This window comes from Juglans regia, chromosome 15 (genome assembly GCF_001411555.2).
Source record: "Juglans regia cultivar Chandler chromosome 15, Walnut 2.0, whole genome shotgun sequence".
Lineage (NCBI taxonomy): Eukaryota > Viridiplantae > Streptophyta > Magnoliopsida > Fagales > Juglandaceae > Juglans > Juglans regia.
The window spans coordinates 15958047-15981734 of NC_049915.1; the positions used below are offsets into that span (position 1 = coordinate 15958047).

At 38.7% G+C, this 23688-nt stretch overlaps 1 protein-coding gene across 6 annotated transcripts in view; it reads left to right on the top strand.

The window, feature by feature from the left end:
- Positions 1-5285: 5285 nt before the first annotated feature.
- LOC108985831 (WD repeat-containing protein 26 homolog) overlaps positions 5286-23688 on the top strand; it is a 45962-nt gene continuing 27559 nt past the window's right edge. The window contains exons 1-3 of one of the 6 annotated variants that reach the window (XM_035686028.1): positions 5319-5623; positions 5774-5810; positions 8834-9655. In XM_035686028.1, coding sequence (XP_035541921.1) covers positions 8861-9655 — 795 coding nt within the window. In that variant the 5' untranslated portion in view covers positions 5319-5623; positions 5774-5810; positions 8834-8860. Of the gene's footprint in view, positions 5811-8833; positions 9656-23688 lie in introns of all 6 variants that reach the window. The other 5 variants (XM_035686027.1, XM_035686029.1, XM_018958266.2 and 2 more) reach the window with 5 other exon arrangements.

A 23688-nucleotide genomic window follows, 5' to 3' on the forward strand; every position in this document is an offset into this window, starting at 1 on the left:
GTAAAAAGCATGGTCATAGCTACTTACCTATATACTCCTCTATACTTCCATCATCAATATAGGTCCTATTCTAATAAGTAACATAAGCATATTAATATTCATACAATATTCTTTAGCCCTCCCTTTAAAAGAGAAAGCCATGATATTACCATCTAACGTCCCTTCTATGCTTAACGTTAACCCAAATGACTACTCCTCATCTCGACTTAAATATTAAGACATGCTAGTTGTCTATGGAAAATGCTATTTTAAAAGCTTACATGAAAAGTAGTTAAGAATTCATAGGCTTCAAACAAGGTTTCTTTGATTCAAACTCACTTTGGGTTATGGACATTAGGAGATAAAATCTGGAATTCTCGACAATGGACTTTAAAATAGATCTAGGCATCTCAAGTAGGCTAAACAAGCTCAGGGAAGATGCCCTTTAATCAACTTGTAGTCCCTCATTATAAAAAGGTTAGCTTATCAACATTTTGGACTCTTGGGTTATGTAGAATTTAACCAAACGAGGGACACCATAAATGAACTATTTTTACATCAAGACATGGCGTGACATGGGCTTAGGGGTACTTGGATAGCTTTGCATATCATAATACATCATGCACAATTAATCTCTTATATCTAAACTAAGCTATAACATATTCACATAAGTAATATATATTAATTAGTTCAGATAAAACCTCCCATTAAACTTAAAGTAGCATAAAGTATAGCAAAATTACCCATTTAGAAACTTTAAAACCTTTAAACACTCAAGCTTATGATTTACTTAACCTTTTAAAAGCAAGATGTAAAATTATAGAACCAAGCAAAACCTTTAAATCAAACCTCTAGCATCCTAAAAATAGAATACCAACCAAACCTCAATACAAGGCACATGATACCAACATATATAATTTAAAATCACTTTAATCATCATTTATGATTAAATCAAATTTAATAACAACATACTATTTTCGAAATATAGGAAAATACATAGCAAAACAACTATAGTACTATTCGTTTTGGGCAAAAAACAGGGTATACATATTTATTTATAACATAGGAAACTAACTATATCAAAACACAAGCTAAAACAACTTAAGCTTTTAGCCCCTTTCAAAAGGCAAGATTGAGGACCAAATAGTGGTAAACCTGTGTGGATCAAGAGCAACACAATATCATTGTTTTGAACCCCAAAATCGAAACATCATGGGTAAGAAAATGGTGAAATTCGAAACCCACAAGTAAATCATACTAGGGAATAATTTAAAAGTCTATTACCTTCAATATTTCACCATTTGGAAGATGAAATCAAATTTTAGTTCCAAGCTTTCAGGCAAAAACCGAAAATGGTAGAAATGAGGCACACATGGCTTGGAGATGAAGGAAGATGTTTTCTTCCCTTGCTATGAGTTGGTTTCTTGAAGAACAAAAGAGAGGAGAAAAAGAGAGGATTAGCTTTAGCTTGTTTGGAAAGGGAGTGGAGTTTTTATTTCTTTTCTCTTGGGTGAGGTACGGGGGGGGGGGGGGGGATGCCTAAGGATAGTTTTTTTTTTTTTGGGAAGCCTACGGGCTCAAGTCTAAGAAAGAAGGAAAAAGAAAAGATTTAGTTGACTTGGTCAAGACTTATCACATAAGCTTGGGGAGGAAAAGATGAAGACTTTTCTTTTTCTTTCTTGGTTGCTTCTTATGTAGGCTTGGAGGAGGGAAATGGCATTTTAGTCTTTGTTTCCTCCTTCCAACACAAGGAACCAAATGGATGGTGGAGATCCATCCACCTCAAGGATAGTTTTCACCTACAAATCCAATGGTAGAGAATAATTGGGCCATTTTCTAAATAAATAAAATTAAAAGACTTAAGGAAAAATATTTCAAAGTCTTAAAAATAATACCCTTGATTTATTTTAATAAATCATATTTTAAAAATAAAACATACTCATCTTAAAATAAAATAATTGGAAGTAATAAAAATATCTTTATCTCAAAATATTTAACTTAAAGAATTGATAAAATGACGTAAGGACCTACATAGTAGGTCTCGGGTATTACAACCAAGCACCATCATTAGCACCCCTGAGCCTCCCCCTTCCTCCTCCCCTTGACCCGAGGCCCATAGCCTCCCTCACAAGCACGGGCTTTTCCTCCTCACGCTCCCCTTTCCACCGTCGTACGTCGCCACCCACGGCGTCCAACTACCGTCTCAAGCTTGCTATGGCCACCATCGGCCTATCCCAACCACCCATAGCCTCGATATACCCCTCACGCATGCCCACTCCCTCTCACTCTCTCACGGGCCGTTCCTCCATCCCAAGCTAGATCCGCCACCCCACCGCCACCACGAGCTCTACCGCACCTCCCTCAGCCCCTCCATGCCCCACCATAGCTGGCCAAACTCCCTCTCTATTTCCATAGTTGAGACCCATGACCTCAATCCTCATCGTCGTAAGCAACCTTTGTGGACAATAGAAGGCAGAGTTGGTGAAGTCACTTCATGAGAGGGTACGGCTTCAAATTGCCCAAACGAATGAAAGGGATGCTTTCTAAGCCAATAAAGGGCGAAGGCGTGTCATCTTTGAACCAGAAGATTGGGTTTGGGTTCACATGAGCAAAGAAAGATTCCTAGCCCTAATAAGGACTAAGTTGCATCCTTGAGGAGATGGACCTTTCCAAATTCTTGAGAAAATTAATGACAATACATATAAAGTGGATCTTCCAGGTGAGTATAATGTTTATACTACTTTCAATGTTTCTGATCTTTCTCCTTTTGATGTAGGTGAAAATTCGAGGTCGAATCCTTTTGAGGAGAGGGAATGATGGGAACCAAGGTGGGCCTGCTCTTAAAGATCATTTGCAAGTTCCAGATGGGCCAATTACAAGATCAAGGGCCAAGAAGATCATGGAAGCAATGCACAGATTGATGCAATCCACTTGGGATTAAGCTAGTAAGAGCCTAACACTTAAGATAAGCTTGAAAGAAGGAGAACCAGTTTTGATCCACTTGATTCAACTTGTGGAAGACATGACTTAGAGATAGGGCCTATTGTTATTGGAGGCTTCCAATTTGGTTAAATGATTTATTTTATTAGTTTAAAATAAGTGGGTTTGAAGATACTTGGCCCACACGTCTTATTTTTAATGAACTAGGATTCTCGAGAAGGTCTTGTATTTTGGCCAAGGGCTTATTTGGAAAATTACTTTTTAGGAACTAGAGTTTCAAGAGGTTACTCTAACGTTACTGTAGCCGTGCGTACTATAACCGCGACACTGTTCATCCAGGGGCATTTTGGATAAAAGGGGCTTTATTTTGGTTAGAGTTTTAATTATGTTTAGTTTAAATACTCTTGGTAGCCTCATTTGAAGCCTTAGACAATAATGAATTTTATTTGTGAGTTGAGTTTACTCCTCTTGTTCTTGATTGAACTCTTGAACTCATCAAAGGTAAATCACAACCTTTGTGGCGTTCCTCCTTGTAATCTGGGTTCTTGAGACGGGTTCTTCAACGGGTCTAGATTTTAATATAATCTAGGTTCTTGAAACTAGTTCTCATCGGGTGTAGATTTTCCATCATTTGACTTGATTTTGACTTTTTTGGAAAGTTTTCAAATTGATTGTAGATTCAAGGGTTTCCATTCCCGCGGGTTCATATCAGAGCCCTTCTTTATGTTTTTTGGCAACTACTTTATGGTTTCCACTGTTTATCATGTCTTTGTCTTTTTTTCTTCCTCTTGTTTCAACTCTATTGGTGATGTCACTATCCATCTCATCTGGCATAGGTAAGTTAATAGCTCGTGCCCTTCTTTTCCAACCCATTGGCTTAGGTACCACATCCACTTTCTGCACATGAATTGTAGTAGTTACCACATCCACAATTTGCACATGAATTGTGTTAGCAACTGACTTGTTTGAAGACTTAGGTTGGAATTCTTGACTGTGTTCTGATTTCCCTCCTGAGCCTTAATATCCTTGCGCCCCTCATGATACTCCAATTCAACTATTTGTTTTCCTTTGCCAAGTTGTTGACCCTGAGCAGCTTCAAGAGGAACTTCTTCTTGGGTTACCTGATTACCATGTATAGTAATTATAGCCCTAGTACTTGGACCCTCCTCATGTCCTTGGTTAGAATTCTGAATTCTGTTTCCCCTACCCCCTAATCTTTTATCTCCATTACCTAGTAAATTGAAAGTCGTGGCCCTTAACTGTTGACCATATTGAGATTGAACATTTCCTAAATTACAGAATCTTGTTTTTCCCATTACACATGTTGAATAACCCCACAATGAAAACAGAATAAAGTTAGTCTTTCATACTTCAAGTCAATACAACTTAGTTTGCCTTCTACTCTAACCAACTTCCCATGAGGAATAGGTTTAGTGATGTCCATGTTGACCCTAATTCAGAAGTATTTTCCCTATCCAATTCCATCCACAACCACATTCCCTTAGAGAGGATCCAATTCTTTCCCTTCCTTCATAGGTCATGCTTGCTAAAGGCAAAACATGTAGTTGGATCCAAAATGGTTCTTGATAAAAAAACCACCTCATTAGGGGGAGTACTTCTCTCAAAAGTTTAAATACAGATTAAATGTTTATCAAAGGTCAAAGGTCTGCCATTTATTACACGTTCAGTATCCACATCTCTTTGATTCCAAACTTTTGTCAAAGTTGCTTTAAAAGCTTCTTTGTTAAGAATCTTGTCCATCAAAATTAGTAAAAGAAGGCACCTTTGAGCTCATGCATCTGCATGTTTAGGGCAGGTTTTGGGGGTGGGATGAGACACAAAATTCTCATATCATCTCATCTCATCATTACACTTTTTTCAAATCCCCATACAAAATATAATAAATAATTCAACTTTTTCAAATCTCAATTCAACTTTTTCAAATTCTAATACAATAATAATACTAAAACATAATATTTTAAACACTAAAATAAAATATAAAATTCTCATCTCATCCCCAAACCTGCCCTTAGTCTCTTCAACTGTGAATTCCACCTCTTCTTTCTCAATATCTGTTAGTTTAAAACCTTCCCATACCTTTGTTAGTTCATTTGCCATGGCTATTTGTTTGCAAACAATTGAATTCTAATGTGAATATAGAGAAACCCTACTCCGCTGCCTCACTCTTTTAAGAAGGAAATGACCTACACCTTACTCAAAAAGGAAAGGACTTTGGATCTAAATATTAAAACTGAAGATTTCAGGTATCAAAACAATGATATTAATCTGATCCTATTTTGTTTTTATTTTTTTATTTTTTTGTTTTGGTTTTTTATTTATTTTTTCCCTTCTCTCTTTTAACATTGAAGTTGGACTCGACCGCCCAAATTTGGACCAATCGAACTACCCAGCCACCGAGTTTCAGGTTATGGCAAGCCCATGGACAGCCCCACTAAAAGACTCACAAACCCATCTCTCTCTCTCTCTTCCCCCGCCCTCTAGTTGGTTACCTCAACGCAAAGAGAACTCGGTGTGTTCCTTCTACCCGCAAAGGTTCCAAAGAATCCAAACACCTTCCTTCTGAAGGGGTACGAATACCTTTTAGCTGTAAATTCTACTTTCTGTACGCATATTTCACAAATTTTCGGTCTCCACTCCAATCCTGCGCTTGCCCCCCTTTTTTATTACTGTTATGTGCCGACAAGTAAGAAAAAGAAAGTTCTTTGTTTTGGGTGTTCGATCCTTTGGTGTTACCTCTACTCCTTACTGATAATCAATCTGTTTTCTTGTCCTGGGTTCATTTTCTGTTCATCCGGATTGGCTCCCACACTAAATCGCTTTCTGGGTATTGAAGTTTTGTTATCTTACAGCATAATTACGTCTAAAGTTGGGTAATTTGTACTCTTCTATTCGTTCTTGGATTTTTTTCTCTTTTTTTAATGCATGAGTTTGTTTTGGGATTGCTTAAATTTATAGTAGATTACTTATTCTTATGGGGCTTGATTGCTTCGTATGGTAGGATTTCCCTTTCCCTTTCTATTGATATTTTTGTAGTGGGTTTTAATTAATATTGCTAAGAAGCATGCATATTGCGATCTATTTTGTTTCTTTCCCTTTCTTGGGAACTATTCAGATCTCAGGAAGACATTAACAGTAACTATTTTCTTCCTGTGTGGTCAAGTACATTTTAATTTAGTGCAATGTGTTTGCTTAAACTTGTTTTGTTCTTTTATAAATATGTTTTTAATTTATTGGAAAATGGATCATCAATTTTATGGGCCATTTTACTGGTAAACATACAGAATTTAGATTTATCCACATGAGAATTTGTGTTAAATGCCCGTAAAATCCTTGAGTTGACTTGATAAAATGTATTGTTGAAGTCATGTAATGCAAATTTCTTTCATTGATTATAGAGTTTGTATTGCGAGCCAACGTGATTGAGCTTGTAAAATGATATTTCATTAAACTAATGCTCTCTATGAGATAGAACACAGCTTAAATTGGTGTTTGAACAATTGGTTGACCATTACCTGTAACTTGCATAATTGGATCAGACTTTTCAAGGAAAATTAAATTGTTGTGTAGATATAGTTTCCCTCTGTCCATTTCCCTCTGGCAAAAACAAAGGTTACAAAATCCAGCAAGTTTTGGAAATGCTGCCACCTAACTGGAATTAATTTTTCAAACACGAAGGAGTAACTGTAGAAGTATGGAAGTATATGCAAACCACAAGAAATAAAAAAACAGCCTGCTTTGAACGTGTAATGATATCATGGATTATATATACTTATGGTGTGTATAAATATCTCCAAATCTTTTTACTTACCAAAAAATGAACATTGCCTGATCTTTTAGAATTGTAGTGGTAAAAATGTATATGATAAGAATGCTATTAGAAATGTAATGTAATACTTTGAATGGAGTATAGGAAGGTGGTGAATTGGATCCCACATTACTTGAGAGATAACAGTTCTAATGACTCCAAAGGAGGGATCCCATGTTGACTAGTTTTTTTTGGAGTATAGCCCTAAATGTTGCTTGAAATTTCTTTGGGTCATTATAAATGGTATTAGAGACAATCCCAACTAGACTTGTGAGACTGGAGTTGTAACACCTATGATGAAATGGCTTGATGAGGACGTCAACGATTTAAAGGGGGGGGGGGGTGTTTGTAATACCTCCCACTTTGAGTATAAGTAGGTGGTTTATGTGATTCTACATTGCTTGAGAATGAGAAGTTTTTGCCCTTTATAATGATTCCAAGGGTCTCCAATTGTAACATCATAAGCTTCCTACGTATTTCCTTCTTCTTTTCCCTTTGCCTGCAGGGGTGGCTAATAAAATTGGGAGGATTTTCCAAAATTTTTAGTGGGTTGGTCTTGGAGAGGAAAGAAAGTTTCACTTGGTAAGTTGGAACAAGGTATGCTCACCGGTTTCTTGTGAAGGTTTGGTGTAACGACCCGACCCAATAATTCTAAGGTCGAGATATTGATAATTTTTATTGGGCCTAAATTATATCTAATGGGCCATATTGGATAAGCCCACGGGGAAGGTTGAGGGGAGTTGGTGTTCTAAGGAAGTTAGAGGAGTGTATGGGGTAGGTTTGTGGAAGTTCATTCTGGTTGGTTGGGGGGAATTTGTCAATCATATTAAATATAAGGTGGGTGATGGGACAAGGATTAGTTTTTGGCATGATACTTAGTGTGGGGATACGGCTCTCAAGAATGTTTATCCTTCTCTAGTCAGAATTGCTAGTGATCAAGAAGCTGCAGTGGCTGACTTCTTTATTTTTTTAAACAATAAGCTCCAATGGAATGTAAATTTCATTAGAGATGTGCATGACTGGGAAGTGAACATTGTTTCTGTTTTTTTTGGAAGATTACACCACATGAAGATTGTGCAGGGAAGGGAAGACAGTCTGCAGTGGATACACGCTGGAAATTCCAGATTTTCAGTTAGCTCCTTTTATAAGGCATTAACTTGTCATTGTGCCAACAAATTCCCTTGGAAGAGCATTTGGAGATCTAAGGTTCCTAGTAAGGTTGCATATTTTTGTTGGTTGGCGCCTTTTGGAAAAATCTTGACCACGAATAATTTTAGAAAGCATGGTTTTTTTGTTGCGGATTGGTGCTGCTTGTGTAAAAAAAATGGTGAATCTGTTGACCATTTATTTCTATATTGTGAGGTGGCTAAGACTTTTATGGATGAGATTTTTGATAGGACAGGTTTTGCTTGGGTGATGCCCAAGCAAGTGGTGGATCTTTTAGCATGTTGGCAAGGATTTAAGGGGAGCCATCATATTGTTGCGACATGGAAGATGATTCCTTCATGTTTGATGTGGTGCTTATGGTTGGAAAGGAATGAGCGATGCTTTGAAGATAGAGAACACTCGAGGGGAGAGCTTAGAGAGTTTTTCTATAGTACTTTGTGTACCTGGGCTAAGCTTCTTGTATTAAATGGAGATAATGTTCATGATTTGCTCTTAGCTTATTCTAGCTCTTAGCTTGTATTTAGGTGTTATCTCTTGTATACTTCCCATGTACTTGGGCTATGCCTATTTATTTGTCAATAAAATCTCTTATTACTTATAATAAAAAACATTATACGCTAGTGGGATGATATCCAAACAACCTGTGAAACTCACATAGAATTGTGGTAAGTGTGTACATCCAAACTTTCAATTATTTGATCTTTAGAAACACAGAAAGGTAGAGGAATGTACTTTCCAAAGTTTGTATTTGATATAATATGTCTAGTTTATTGATTGAGTCTTTGCTGTTGCTTTCCGTATTGTTACATTCAGCTTTGGAATTTATAACTGATAGTTTGACAAATTTATCCAGAGAGTTATTCTTGTGATTTACTGGTGATGGGTTTCAAATTAGATTCTTTATTGTCTTTCTGGTTGTAGTAATATATGGGCTGAGGTGCACATTTCATGGGAGGCGTTGAGGATGAAGAACCAGCCACAAAACGCACGAAAGTGTCTTTTGAAGAATTGAGAGGTCTTTCAAACGGTTCATCTTTTATAGAGCCTGTATCTGCTTCTTCGAGTGATTTGATGGCTCGACCCCTAGCATCTGAAGTGGACAAAGAGGTTGTTGGTTCAAAAGGAATTATTAAAAGAGTGGAATTTGTTCGTATAATAGCCAACGCGTTGTACTCTCTTGGCTATAAGAAGAGTGGTGCGCACCTAGAGGAAGAGTCTGGAATACCATTACACTCCTCTGTGATAAATGTGTTTATGCAGCAAATACTTGATGGAAATTGGGATGAAAGTGTTTCTACATTGCTCAAAATTGGACTGTTAGATGAAAGGATTGTTTTGTCAGCCTCTCTTCTGATTCTAGAGCAGAAGTTTTTTGAACTTTTGGATGCAGAAAAGGTCATGGATGCATTGAAGACATTGAGGACTGAGATTGCACCTCTATGCATTAATAAGAGAGTTCGTGAACTTTCTTCCTGCATAGTTGCTCCTTCACAGTGTAATCTAGTTGGGTCTTGCAGTCAAGACATTGTGAGGTCAAAGTCTCGTTCAAAGCTACTGCTGGAGTTGCAGAAACTGCTTCCCCCAACAGTTATGATTCCTGAAGACAGGTTGGAACATTTAGTTGAACAGGCGCTTCTTTTGCAACGAGATGCTTGCATTTTCCACAACTCTTTGGATAATGAAGTGTCATTGTACACTGATCATCTGTGTGGAAGAGATCAGATTCCCTCCCAAACGTTGCAGGTTAGAGAATACTTTTCTGATAATGTTTGTAAGCTTCACAAATAGTTTTTACACATTTCCATTTTTAGTCTCCTTTTACTGTAACATGATGCACGGGAAGCTTCTTTTTGTGGTTGTAATCTGCTTATCAGTGGTGAACAGTATTAGTGGTATGGTATAGGTCTTTATCTTCTTTCTAATGCATATATTATGGATCAGGAAAACTTATGTTTCTGCATGTGCCTACCATTACTACTGGTCACGACTATATTTTTCTCATCATGTTTAGCAATTGAAGCCTTTACTCAGGTTGAGTACTTATTCTGTGGGGTTTTCTCAATGTTGGGGTTATTGCTTGAAGCCTTTATTATTTTATAGGTATTGCTTGAAGCATTTTTAAAGGATATATATATTTTTTACTTATTAAAAAAGGATATATATATTTTTTTCTTGCTATTTTTTTTTGGCTCTATTTTCTTTGTTTTTGCTAGGATTTCATTTGGATTGGAATAGACGAAGAAGGCAAATGACCAATAGACTTCTTGGATCATAATACTTGTGATAAGTGTTTGACTCATTGCTAAAATATTGGCTGACCATAGCTGCACAGAATTTGACTGATCAGAAGTAGCTGAACATTGAGTATGCTGAGGTGGGTTGGGACATCTGATTTGAAGAATGGGAAGCTTCTAAGTGAAAGATCTTGTGGTAGATGTGATAATGACCTGGAATCTAATGTATGTGGGATATCCGTTTTCTCATTGGAGCTCTTGGGTAAAACTTGTGTGGAATTTGCATATATTTGGCCAAGCATAGTTTTTGTGGATTGCATGTGAAGGAGGAGCTACTGTTCATGTTAATTTAGATTAAGTTTACTTGACTCAGTGGTTTCACTTTTCATCCATCTAATTTCATGTGTTTGAGAGATTTTCCTCCTTTCGTAAATTGGGAGGACATTTGATTTTGGATACATGTCGAAAGAGGCACTTTTCTAGTAACTAAGAGGAAAGTGTTGAATCTGGTTCAGTGGAGTTTCAGGTAATGAGTTTCTGGAAATTTTCTTAAAACCACATGGATCACTGGTTTTTTCATACAGTAGGTGCACTGTAATCCTCTGAAAGACATACATGTCTGTTTGGAAGGGCTGGTCAGGATCTGGAGACATGAAAGGCTGTAGTGTTCAATTGCTAGTTTTTGTGTCTAGCGATAAATTAGGCAACCAAATGAAAACATTATATTGGATATATAAGCATTCGAAGGATAAATCTGGGAAGGAACAGCATTAGTAAAATTATGAAGCGTGGAAGGATTGAAAAGGGCAGTTGTATATAACCTCCAGCATGTCTGATGATTCCGTACAAATGGGGTTTAGAGAATGTTACAGCTATGGGTAGTTAGTGTTACGCCCGCCCTTGTGGTGAGACCATAAGAAATAGTTTTTGAAAATGAGACAGGAATTACTAAACTTTTTAAAGCTTTTCCTTTCCTCCCAAGGATATAAAAGATTCCATGATTAAAAACTAAACCTGCTTTGAAAATCAAAAGAGAGTTTGCAGTGGAACTCATTAAATTAAATTACAAAGTCCTTTTACAAAACATGAATTTATACATTATATAAAACATGCCTAGGCTTCTATCCACTTTTCTTTGGGCCATGTTCGTCCAGACTCTGTCCTCATTTCATTCCTGGGTGGGGCATACATAAAAACAAAATGAGCCGAATACTTAGTAAGTGTTACTTCATTCTGTAAACATAGGCTAACATAGGTTTTCATTCATATATTCTTCATTTCTCTCCATACATTACATAAAACATTTATTCACTTAGTAAACATTACAAGGTGGGGTTTTCTTTAAGAAGGTTTTCCTTCCTCACAAAAAAATTTCCCATACTTGGTGCATTCCTTCACAAAGAGTTAAATAATTTCACAACATTCAATTTAACTATTATCACTTTTCATTGAATGACACACTGTTATGCCCCTTGTGTTAGCTTTAGCGGTCGGAATCCATTACACCCACTTCATTGATACCATCATTCATTCAGTCATTGACTGTTACATAGCATCATACATTAAAACATTTATTTTATTTCATTTATTCCTTTCAGTACTTTCCTGTTCATTTTTTTCATCCCTCGGTTTTATAAAACATCATTTCATAACATTGAGCATAAAACATCATCATTTCGCTAATGTGACGCTCTTGTATATGTCCCGTTTACTAGGCTTTTGCCTATTCTTATGATCAATAAAATTTTGTTTACCGATAAAAAAAGTCATCATTTCATTTTATGGATCATAAACATCCATTTCATCATGCATACAATTACCATAGAGATGCATAAAAAGGGGTTGCCAAAGAAAGGTCATTACATACATATACTTCAAAGCATCTTTTCCTTAGCATGGATTTAAAAAACATCATTTCATTTCTAAGAAAAATATTTCATTTTCTTCCAATTCATAAAAAGACATTTTCTCATAAAAGCATTTCATATCAATTGAAAACTCTAAAATAGTATGAACATAATATTTACCTGGACTCCAAGCCATTTTCATTTCATGCAATCCATTCATTTGTGTGTGAGATAGCAACCTACATTCATACATAGCTTTACATTATTTCATTTTCAAGTGTATATGCAACTTAATCTTAAAACTTTCATAAAACTACCATTGACTTAAACTTCGTTCACTTTGACCCATTCATTTATCCAATCCATCCTCCATACATTCTCTTACCACCATTTTCTTAATTTCAAAGCCATAACTTGTGACCCCTTGAGGTTACCTTTGCAACAAATTGCATCCAGCTTCTTGGCCCATCACACTGTTGCATCTATTCAATTCATCTACAAAATGCTCAGCACCCTTCCTCCATATATGTATCATTCAACCCACATAGTACAATCCAAGACCCTCCAGCATACATACATTGATCCCAACACTTCAACATCGTACATAATCGAGCTCCATTCACAGTCATCTAACCATAATTTTAATATGTGTAAAATGAAGGGAAAGGAATAGAAGTTATACCAAGAGAGAGGCTAGAATCCGAGTGTTGAAAATGTCAAATATAATATTGCCATGACTGTAAAAAAGGTGTTGCTGTTGTCTACAGCTTGCATTGATTCTGTTGCTACTTGAAGCTTTTGTGGCTGCTGCTTGGTGCTTTTACAAGGCCCCTTGGATGGAGCAACCAGCTATGGCTTGAGGGAAGGGGAGATTGGGTGGTAGAGGGCTAGAATAGACTGCTGCACAGCCAACTGCTGTTTCGGTTGTGACACAGATTTAGACTTGTGATTGCTGTTGATTGGTGTGTTGCAGCTGCTGCTTGGTACATCTATTGATGCTGATTGATGGTTCTGCAAGGGACCTAGGGTGGTGTAGTCATTTGTGGCTTTGTGGAAGAGGAATTCGAATTGTTAAGGAGTTGGAACAAACTGCTGCATCTGTTGCTATTTTTCTACTGCGGTTGCAGTTGTTGCTGTACTATAATTTTCTTCTTCTGCTGCTTTAGAGCTGGTTTTGGTCTTAGATTTTAAGGTCATTTTGTACTCCTAATGTCACATGTTGAGGCTGAGTTGAAGAGATGAAATAAAGGTAAACTAAGGGGCTGATGAAATGAGAGTTAAAGTTGCTGACTTTTCTGCACTAGTAGGACAGCCAACAGCTTCTGTATTTTATTGTTTTCAAATCTTCCCTCTTTCTAATACCTTCCTAATTGCACAAGCAAGGATTTAGAAGTGATTAAAATGAAGATAAACAAGCTAAAAAGTCGACCCAATAGAAACTAGTAGGAAGGAAACTATTGCAGAAATTCAAAGGAGAACATGTTGCAGAAATTCTGCTGCTATGTTTCAGTTTTGGACAGAATTAAAAGAGTGATTCTATTTGTTGCTTTGGTGGTTGCCATGGTGGCTTATTGAGGTGTCCTATAACAATATGAAACAAGTGGCTGAAGGTGGCTTGAAGGTTGGAGTTAAGGAGGGGAAAAAGAGTACTACAGGGTGACTAAAGGCTGGGCTGAGGAAATGTAAAGATCAACCAAAATCAAGCTGAAAATAGAAGTGTATGCTTGATCTTATCGGGTTGCTGCAGAATTTCCAGTTGCTTCTTGTTTGAGGTGTTCTCATGACATTGAACTCCTTCCTCAAATAAACATACTTCTAAATAAACCAAAAAGGCAAGACATGAATAAAGAAAGTGACAGTTATATCATATCTGAAAATGCTATAACTACCAAAACAGGAAATTTTAGGCCTCGTTTGGTTACACAGATGAGATGAGATGAAAGTTGAATAAAATTGTTAGAATAAAATTTTTTAATATAATTTTTGTTTTGGGATTTGAAAAAGTTGAATTGTTTATTGTATTTTGTGTGAGAGCTTGGGAACGTTGTAATGATTAGATGAGATGAGATGAGATGATTTGTGTAATCAAATGAAAAAGTTGAATTGTTTATTGTATTTTGTGTGAGAGTTTGGGAATGTTGTAATGATTATATGAGATGAGATGAGATGAGATGATTTGTGTAATCAAATGAGGCCTTAATATCTATTGCTTGAAGTTCTTGGTTTGGCTAGGATGGCTGAAATGGTGAAGACGAAGGAGGGTTCTAACTAATAGACAATGCTTTGAAGTGGTCTAATACTAAGTTGTTTTTTTATAAGTAAACGATTGTATTAATAAAAATAGGCATTTTTAGGCGTTTAGAGCTGACATGGGTTATGCCTGCAACAGTAGTGGAACTTCTGCCATGCTAGTCAAACCTTGGTGGTCTTCCACAAATCTCAGTCGTGTGAAAAATGATTCCTATATGTATTTTTTGGTGTATTTGGCAGGAACAAAATGACAGGATATTCGAAGATCGGGAATGCTCCTTGGAGGGGATTAGATTGCTTGTTGTTAGCACTCTATTTTCTTGGGCCAGATTTGTAGACTTTAATGGCCTTGATTTTCATGACTTTCTCTTTTCTATTTCTACTAGCTAACTAGGTGTAATCTCTTGTATACTTGGGTGTACCTAGGCCATGCCTATTCTATTAATATATTATAATTATTTACTTATAAAAAAAAAAGAATAGGCATAGCCCAAGTACACAAGATGGTATACACGAGGTAACGCCTATTTAGGAAGAAGAAAGGAAACAAGAAAGTCATGAAAACCAAGACCATTAAAATCTACAGGTATGGCCCATAAAAATAATGTTCTAACAGAGTGATCTAAGTTCCTCTAGAGAGTGTTCCTCGTCTTTGAATGTCCGATCATTCACTCTTGCCATAAGCACCACATGATACATATGGGCACCATTTTCCACTCAGCTGTGATTTGTAGAGCATCTCGTAGATTTTTCCAACTAGCCAAGAATGCAACCATTGTGGTGGGCATAACCCAAGCTAGCTCTAACCTCCAGAACAAGTCATCCCATATCGCTCTAGCAACCTTACAATGCAGTAGAAGATGATCCACAGTCTCACACCACTTTTCTTGCACATACAGCACCAGTCTACTATGAATATCTCGCGTTTTCTTAAGTTAAAATCTTATCCAGAGAAGTTGACCAAGCAAAAAATGTTGCTTTAGGAGGCGCCCTATTTTGTCAAATCCTCCTCTATGGGCATTGATTGTCTTGCGATTGTGTGACTTATAGAAAAATGAACCAAGAATGTGCCTTTACCTGCGGGTATCCACCACAACCTATTAGCTCCTTGAATGCTCGGTCTCATGGAGAATAGAAGACGAAAAAAATCTTCAAAGTTACCAACTTCCCAATCTTGGGCAGCCCTACTAAACTTCACGTTCCATTGGACTTGATCCCCCAGATGTCACTATAACATCAGCCACTAAGGCTTCTTTTTCACATGCAATCCTGAAAACTGAGGGGAATAAGTACTTAAGGGCGTTATCTCCACCCCATTTCTCAAGTAAAACCCTATTAAAGATCCTCAGATTCTGATTCCCAACGCACTAGAAGAGATTGGGGAGCATATCTTATCCCACTTAACTAGGTGGAATTTAAATTCATCCCCTATACCACTCCAAAGGAAATCATGATGTAGTTTCTCAATTCGAGTTTCCACACTTGCTAGAATTGGGAATAAAGATAAGAAATACGTTGGTAAATTAGACAAAGTGCTTTTGATTAAGGTGATCCTACCACCTTTTGACAAGTACAATCGCTTGCAACCAGCCAATTTACGTTCAATCTTCTCAATCACTGTATCTCGAATCGATTTAGCCCTTGATGCTGCTCCCAATGTAAGACCAAGGAAATTCATGGGAAGAGAGGAAACCTCACATCCAAGAATGTTAGCTAACTGCCGAATGTTGCGCACATTACCAACTGTCACCAACTTTGATTTGTCAAAGTTCATTTTCAGACCTGATGTCGCTTCAAAATAGAGTAAGAGAGCCCTCAATGCCTGCATTTGTTTTTGTTCTGCCTCACAAAAAATCAGTGTCATCTGCAAACAATAAGTGAGAATGTTAAGAATACCCCTATTAGGGTTACCAACCAAGAATCTAGCCACAAAACCACTGTTAACTAAGGCCGAGATCATAACCATGACAAACAAAAGTGGGACAAAGGACCCCCTTGTCTTAGGTCTCGCGAGTTGTTAAAGAAGCCAGCTGGACTGCCATTTACAAGCACTGAAAACTTTACCGTTGAGATGCACCATCTGATCTACGAGCACCATCTCTCCCCAATCCACACCTCCCAAGCAAGTATATTAAGAATTCCTAATTCACATGATCATAAGCCTTCTCCATATCCAACTTATATACGATCCCCGTATTACCAGATTTTAATCGATTGTCTAGGCATTCATTGGCGATGAGAACTGAGTCTAGAATTTGCCTACCCTTACAAATGCATTTTGGGGTTTCAAAATGATCTTTCCCAAGACCTCCCCTGGGCAGTTTGCAAGCATCTTGGATAATATCTTATACACATTCACAAGACTAGTAGGTCAATAATATTTCACTTCCATTGCCTCAATCTTCTTAGGAATAAGTGCAATAAAAGTCGGATTTAGGGTTTTTTCAAATGTTCCAACCAAAAACATTCGTGAAACACCTTCTTCATTAAATCCTCCTTCACCACGTCCCAACATAGTTTGGAAAAATCCCATAATAATCCATCAGAACCAGGTGCTTTATTTATAGCCATTTTCCTCACCCCGCCCATGAACCTTGATCTCGGTCTCTCCAACCAAGAAACATTCTGTGGCTCTATGGACTTAAAGACTAGTCCATTGAGTTTTGGCCGCCATCCCACATGTTCAGTAAGTGTTCGAAAAAATCAGCAACATGCTCTCAAATCACAGGAGCCTCTGTACAAGCCACATTATCTATATTCAGCATCTCAATGGTATTAGTTCTCCCATGAGAGTTGGCCATCGTATGGAAGAATTTCGTACTTCGATCTCCTTTTAAATACAGTGCTCGACTTTTGCTGCCAAGAGATCTCCAATAAGATAACCCTTGCTAATTTTGATACTAACTCTACCTTTGGAGATAACTCTTCCAAGGAAAGAATCCGACCCTCTTGTATCCTTTCTAACTCCTGTATCTCTTCCAACATAGACTTCTTACGGTCACCAATATCACCAAAGGATTGAGCATTCCAAAGTTTTAGATCTTGTTTCAAAGCTTTCAGCTTACCTGCAAAACTGAAACTAGCTGTGACATGAATATGATATGAGGACCACCATTGTCTAACCCTGTCCACAAAACCTTTAGTTTTCAGCCACATTTTTTAATTTAAAATAACAATGTCCTCATTGAATACCACCACAATCCAGCAAGATAGGAAAGTGAACTGAACAAAGGCGAGGCAGCCATTTTTGACATAGGTCTAGATAATGACTTCCCCACTCCAATGAGACCAAAAATCTATATAGTCTAGACCATGTATGTGATTGGATCACATGTATGCTTCTCCAACGAGAGGAAAATCCATGAATCCCAAGTTGAAAATACACTGAGAATTGTTGGTCACATCCTACGAGAACCTTGTAACATTAAAATCACCACCTATGTGCTATGGTATGTCCCACCAACTATGAACTCCCGCTATTTTGTCCTATAGATGTCTTCTATTGCTATCTGAGTTCGGCCCATAACTACCAGCAAATACACACAAAAAATTGTCTTCCACATTCTTAAAAGAACATGCCATTGTGTACTGCCCAATGAATTCCTTCATTTTCTCTACCACTCTTCTATCCCACATAACTAATATACCTCCTAACGCCCAATCATAAGCCCAATCAACATATGTACAACTCCATAAACTTCGAGCAATTCTTCTTGTAATGTATTTCAGCTTAGTTTCTTGTAAACAGACAATGTTCGCCTTCCACTCACAAAGAAAATTTACTAAATTTTTTCTCCATACTCATGCTCATTTTTTTCTTCTCGTTGCTGCCTGTAATGTTTGTTTCGTTGGAAATGTTACGTTAAGTGTTTTTTTATGAAGTTTTGATGATTATGATGGGTCGCTCTATAGAAGTGGTGATTGAATCCAAATGCTTTACTTTGTCAAAATCTGGTGCTGATGGTTTGCGAGTTACTAATAAAAGCTGGAAAACAGAGCATACGGTGATGCTAGGGCACTCTTCGATCCAGTGGCTTGGGAAGGTATTAGAGGAGAGCCTAAGCAGGGGGGAAGAAGGAGAGGTGTATTCAGCAACGCGAGATGGCTTCTGTAGTATTATTGCTCAACGATGTGCAAATAGGAGAGGGGGATATCTTGAAATTTCAGAGTATAACCAGGGGGGGAGAAGAATTGTTTTATGTATTCCTGAAGGAGAAAATGGAAGGGGATGGAGGAAGATGAGGGAGGTGTTGGTAGAGCAAGGGAAGGAGGTCACTAGAGTGGGTGGAGGTTATCGGAATCATGGTAAACGGGTGTTGAGGCACCATGCATGGTTGTATAAGGAGGCCTTGTCTGCGTCGATGCCGAAATGTGGCGTGAGAGTTTCTGATAGAGAGGGCAAGGGCAGTGGCGTCGGGAAGGCACATTGAATGGTGCGTTGAGCCATTCCCATGGCGGGGGCACTGTGGTGTGTCAGGAGACGTGGGAAGTCAAAAAGAGGTTGCTGGAAATGCAGAGGCAACTGCATTCTTTGCAGAGGGACATGGCTGCAATAGTGGAATTTTTTGGTGCAATTAAGGCAAAGGAAGATTAGGGGGTTTTAAAAGGGAAGACAAAAGTTACAGGCCTTGGGCCTAGCAAAGCCCAGAATGAGGCTCATCAGAATTTTAATAGGGGTAAGGGTTGGGCTGTGTGGCGAAAGGGGGGGCCTTCTCGACCCAATAATCAAAACGTTACACTGGTTGGTGGGACTGGGCTGTCTAGGCCCAACAAGCAGAACTCGAATGGGGTTGGGCCGTCTCAGCCCAAGACCCAAAGTGGCAGGAGGGATCTGGGGGAAGCCCAGCCCGTAACGCCTATCGGGAGCCAGAGCCTGTGCTTCCCACCTGAGTTGCATAGCCTCGGGTTTGTGCCGAACAGCCAGCCGACGGTGAATGGTCAGCTGACGGTAGCACAGACGACGCTGACGGTGGTAGAGGAGACCGGCGACGAGGTGCCGTCGGTAGTATATGCGCAACAGACTTTGGTGGGTGCCGATACGTGTTTTTCTCAACCTAAGGAGACCCAAAACTTGCCGACGAAGGGTGGTGGAGGGATGATTTTGGCTTCGGTGGACCTGTCTATGAAACTTTTAGAGGATTTTGAGGTGGCTGAGGAAGAGGACTCGGATGATTTGATGCACTCAGTGAAGGATGAACTTTTCATCCCTGAGGCGTGCGAGTTGGAGGAGCTTTCGGTGGGGAGAGGTTTTCAGAACTTAAATAACAAGATGGGGAATCCTATCCCATTGAACTACTATTTCCCAGATCAGGCTTCAGATTGGGTAATACATAAAGCAAAAGAAATTCAACATGTGGTGGGGATTGAATGTGATGGGTATGAGGAGTAGTTCATAGCTTTGTTAACTGTTATGGAAGCTGGACATTGTCAAAAAAAGAAGGGGGACTCGAAGAAAAGTCGGGAACTAAATAAAAAAATTGATGTGGTCGATGAACTCATAAGGTAGCTCTAGTAGGAATAGGGCAAAAGGAAAGGGGCTGGCTTTTTCTCAATGAAACCCAAGATTGTATCTTGGAATGTCTGGGGTCTAAACGAGGTAGAGAAGCGTCTTCGGATTCGGCATTTAATTCGTGAGTGTTAAGCGGACATTGTTTGCTTACAGGAGACGAAGCTGAAGATGATAAATAGGAAGACTGTGCGGAGTTTATGGAGCAATATTTATGTAGATTGGGTATACTTGGCCTCTTCAGGGGCATCGGGAGGAATTGTGGTGATGTGGGATAAGCGGGTGGTGGAGAAAGTGGAGGAATACATAGGGAGATATATGATAGCATGTTCATTTAAATGTGTATCAGATGGCTTTTTGTGGGCATTTGCAGGTGTGTATGCCTAATCAAGATGTTGATAGAAGATTGCTGTGGGACGAGTTGGTGGGGGTACATAGCTGGTGGGAGCTCCCTTGGTGTATTGGGGGGGATTTCAATGTGGTTCGCTTCCAAAGTGAATGTTTTGGAAGTAGAAGATTGAGGCCAGCAAGTTTGGAGTTCTCAGAGTGTATTTTTGATTTGAATTTGATCGACCTTCCACTTGCAGGGGGTTTAGCCACATGGTCAAATAATCAGACCTGGTCCCGATTGGATCGTTTCTTGATTTCACCTGAATGGGAAAGCCATTTTCCGGATGTCTGGCAAACAAGTTTGGTTCGTCTAGCCTCGGATCATTGGCCTATTTTGCTTGATTGTGGAGGTATTCGTAGCGGTAGAAGGTATTTTAAGTTTGAGAATATGTGGTTGAAGTTTGAAGGTTTTGTGGAAAGGGTTAAACAGTGGTAGATTTCATATCATTTTGAGGGTACTCCCAGTTTCATTTTTGCAAATAAACTGAAAGCTTTAAAAAAAGATTTAAAGGAGTGGAATCAGTAGTCCTTCGGCAATGTTGAGGAAAACAAAAATACTAAGTGGAGGGAAATACATGATTTAGAAAGAATACGAGAAGGGAGACAACTTATTGAGGAGGAGCAAGCACAAAAGATTTTGCTGGTTGCGGCTCTTGAGAGGATAATCCTACAAGAAGAAATGTCATGGTGCCAGAAATCAAGAGCTCTTTGGTTAAAGGAAGGGGATCGGAGCACGAAGTTTTTCCATAAAATTGCAAACTCTCATAGAAGAAATAATACCATTGTAGTGCTGAAAATTGAGGGGGTCAAATACAGAGAAGAAGAGGTTATACAAGATCACATGGTCGACTTCTTTGGAAAGCTCCTCACTGAACAGGTGGGGTGGAGGCCCACGTTGAATGGATTGGTCTTTGACACCATTGAGTCGGGGGATGTTGCTAGATTGGAGAGGGCATTCGAAGAGGAAGAAGTTAATGATGTAGTAAGGAAATTGGCAAAAGATAAGGCCCCCGGCCCTGATGGGTTCTCTATGGGTTTTTTCCAAGAATGTTGGGAGGTGATTAAAGAAGATCTTCTGAAGGTGTTTCAGGAGTTTTTCTCGGTAGGAAAATTTGAGAAAAGTCTCAACACCACTTTTCTCGCTTTAATCCCTAAAAAAGTAGGAGCCATTGAGATTACAGATTTTCAGCCTATTAGCCTAGTGAATGGAACATATAAGATTATTGCAAAAGTGCTTGCTAACTGTTTAAGTGGGGTTTTGGGGAAGATTGTTACTAAACCTCAAAATGCCTTTGGGAAGGGTAGACAGATCCTCGATGCGGCTCTAATTGATAATGAATGTCTGGACAGTAGAGTGAAGGATGGCTCTTTAGGGCTTATGTGTAAGTTAGATATGGAAAAGACGTATGATCATGCGAATTGGGACTTTCTTCTATATCTACTGGGTAGGTGTGGTTTTGGAGAAAGGTGGAGGTCTTGGATTAGATGGTGTATATCCACGGTAAGATTCTTTGTGTTAATCAACGGCAGCCCTGAGGGTTTCTTCCCGAGCTCTCGTGGTTTGAGACAAGGGGATCCATTATCTCCTTTACTTTTTGTTATTGTTATGGAGGCACTAAGCAGGATGATCTCGGCATTAGTGACTAATGGTTCTATTAATGGTTTCCAAATTGGATCGCCAAGTAGGGATATCACTACTATTTCGCATTTGTTGTTTGCAGATGATACGCTTATTATGTGCAAAGCTGATCAAGATCAGTTGAGGGCTATGAAGGCGTTGCTGTTTTGTTTTGAAGCAGTGTCTGGTTTAAAGGTGAATTATGACAAATTCGAGTTGGTGCCTATTGGAGAAGTTCAGAATATAAGGGAGTTGGATGGCACATTGGGTGGTAAGATAGCGTCTCTCCCGATGAGTTATTTGGGATTACCGCTGGGTATAGCCTCAAGGTCACGCTCTATTTGGGATACAATGATTGAAAAAGTAGAGAGGAGACTGGCAGGTTGGAAGAGAATGTATTTGTCAAAAGGGGGCCAGATTACGCTAATTAAAAGTACACTTTCTAATCTACCCGCTTACTTCTTATTATTATTCCCTATACAGGCAAGTGTGGCGGGTCGACTTGAGAAGCTATAGCGATTTTCTGTGGGGGGGCTTAGGAGAAGAGTTTAAATTCCATCTAGTCAAGTGGGAGATGGTGTGCCGTACTATCTCTAATGGCGGTTTGGGTATAAAAAATCTGAGGTTGTTCAATCGGGCGTTACTTGGTAAATAGTTGTGGTGATATACTAAGGAACCAGAAGCTTTATGGAAGATAGTGATAGTGAATAAATATTGTGATTTAGGGGCGGGTTAGTGTACTAGAGAAGTTAGAGGGGCCTCTGGAATGGGGCTATGGAAACACATTAGAAGAGGGTGGGAGGTTTTCCATCAACACTCTTGACTACAATTGGGTACAGGTTCCAAGATCAGATTTTGGAAGGATGTATGGTGTACCAATAGTGCCTTACAAGACTTGTTTCCTACACTATTCTTGATTGCAATTGCTAAAGATGCCATGGTGGCGGAGCTTATGGAAGTTGTAGGAAGGAACATTCACTGGAATATCAACTTCAACCGGGCAGCACAGGATTGGGAGGTGGGGAGTTTTGTAGATTTTTATAGTCTCTTGTATTCTTGTCGTCCAAATATCCAGCATGAAGATGATTTGTGGTAGAGTCAGCAAGGAAAGGGTTGTTCACTATTTGTTCCTTCTACAAGGTACTCACACAAGTTCCTGAGATTCAGTTTCCCTGGAGAAAGCTTTGGCGCAATAATGCTCCTCCCAAAGCTTCTTTCTTTGTCTGGACAACATTTTTTAGGAAATATTTTCACTACGGATAACCTGAGAAAGAGAAGGATAATTATTGCAGACTGGTGTTGTATGTGTAAAAGAGGGGGTGAGTCGGTGAATTATTTACTTTTACATTGCGAGGTAGTCAACTCTTTATGGGATGAGGTGTTTAACATAATGGACATAGCGTGGGTTATGTCGAAAACTGTGTTGGATGCTTTGGCTTGTTGGACCTTAATTCGAGGTGTGTGTCAGATCAAAGTGGTTTGGAAGATGATTTCTATATGTCTTATGTGGTACGTGTGGCAGGAACGCAATGAGAGAATTTTTGAAGACAAAGAGAGATCTATGGCGGAGCTAAAAATGTTATTTTTTAGGACTCTTTGTACTTGGGCCATTGCTGTGGACCTTAATGGCATGGATTTTCATGACTTCTTAGTTTCTAATGCTCCTAATTAGGGCATATTCTGACTTTGTAATTGACAGTTGATTGGATAAATAAATAATTTTACTTATAAAAAAAAGTAAATTTATTACTTGAAGACGCTTATTGGCCTCGTTTAACCCTTGGACATTCCAAGAAATAATTTTGAGCTTCATAAAGACGATGTTATTCCCTTCCCTTTGGATCTTTCTTTGCTTGAACTGCCCTCATAGTTTAGAGACCAAGTTAATCTCTTGAGCTCCCTCTGTTTTTTTTTTTGAACCTGATTTCTTT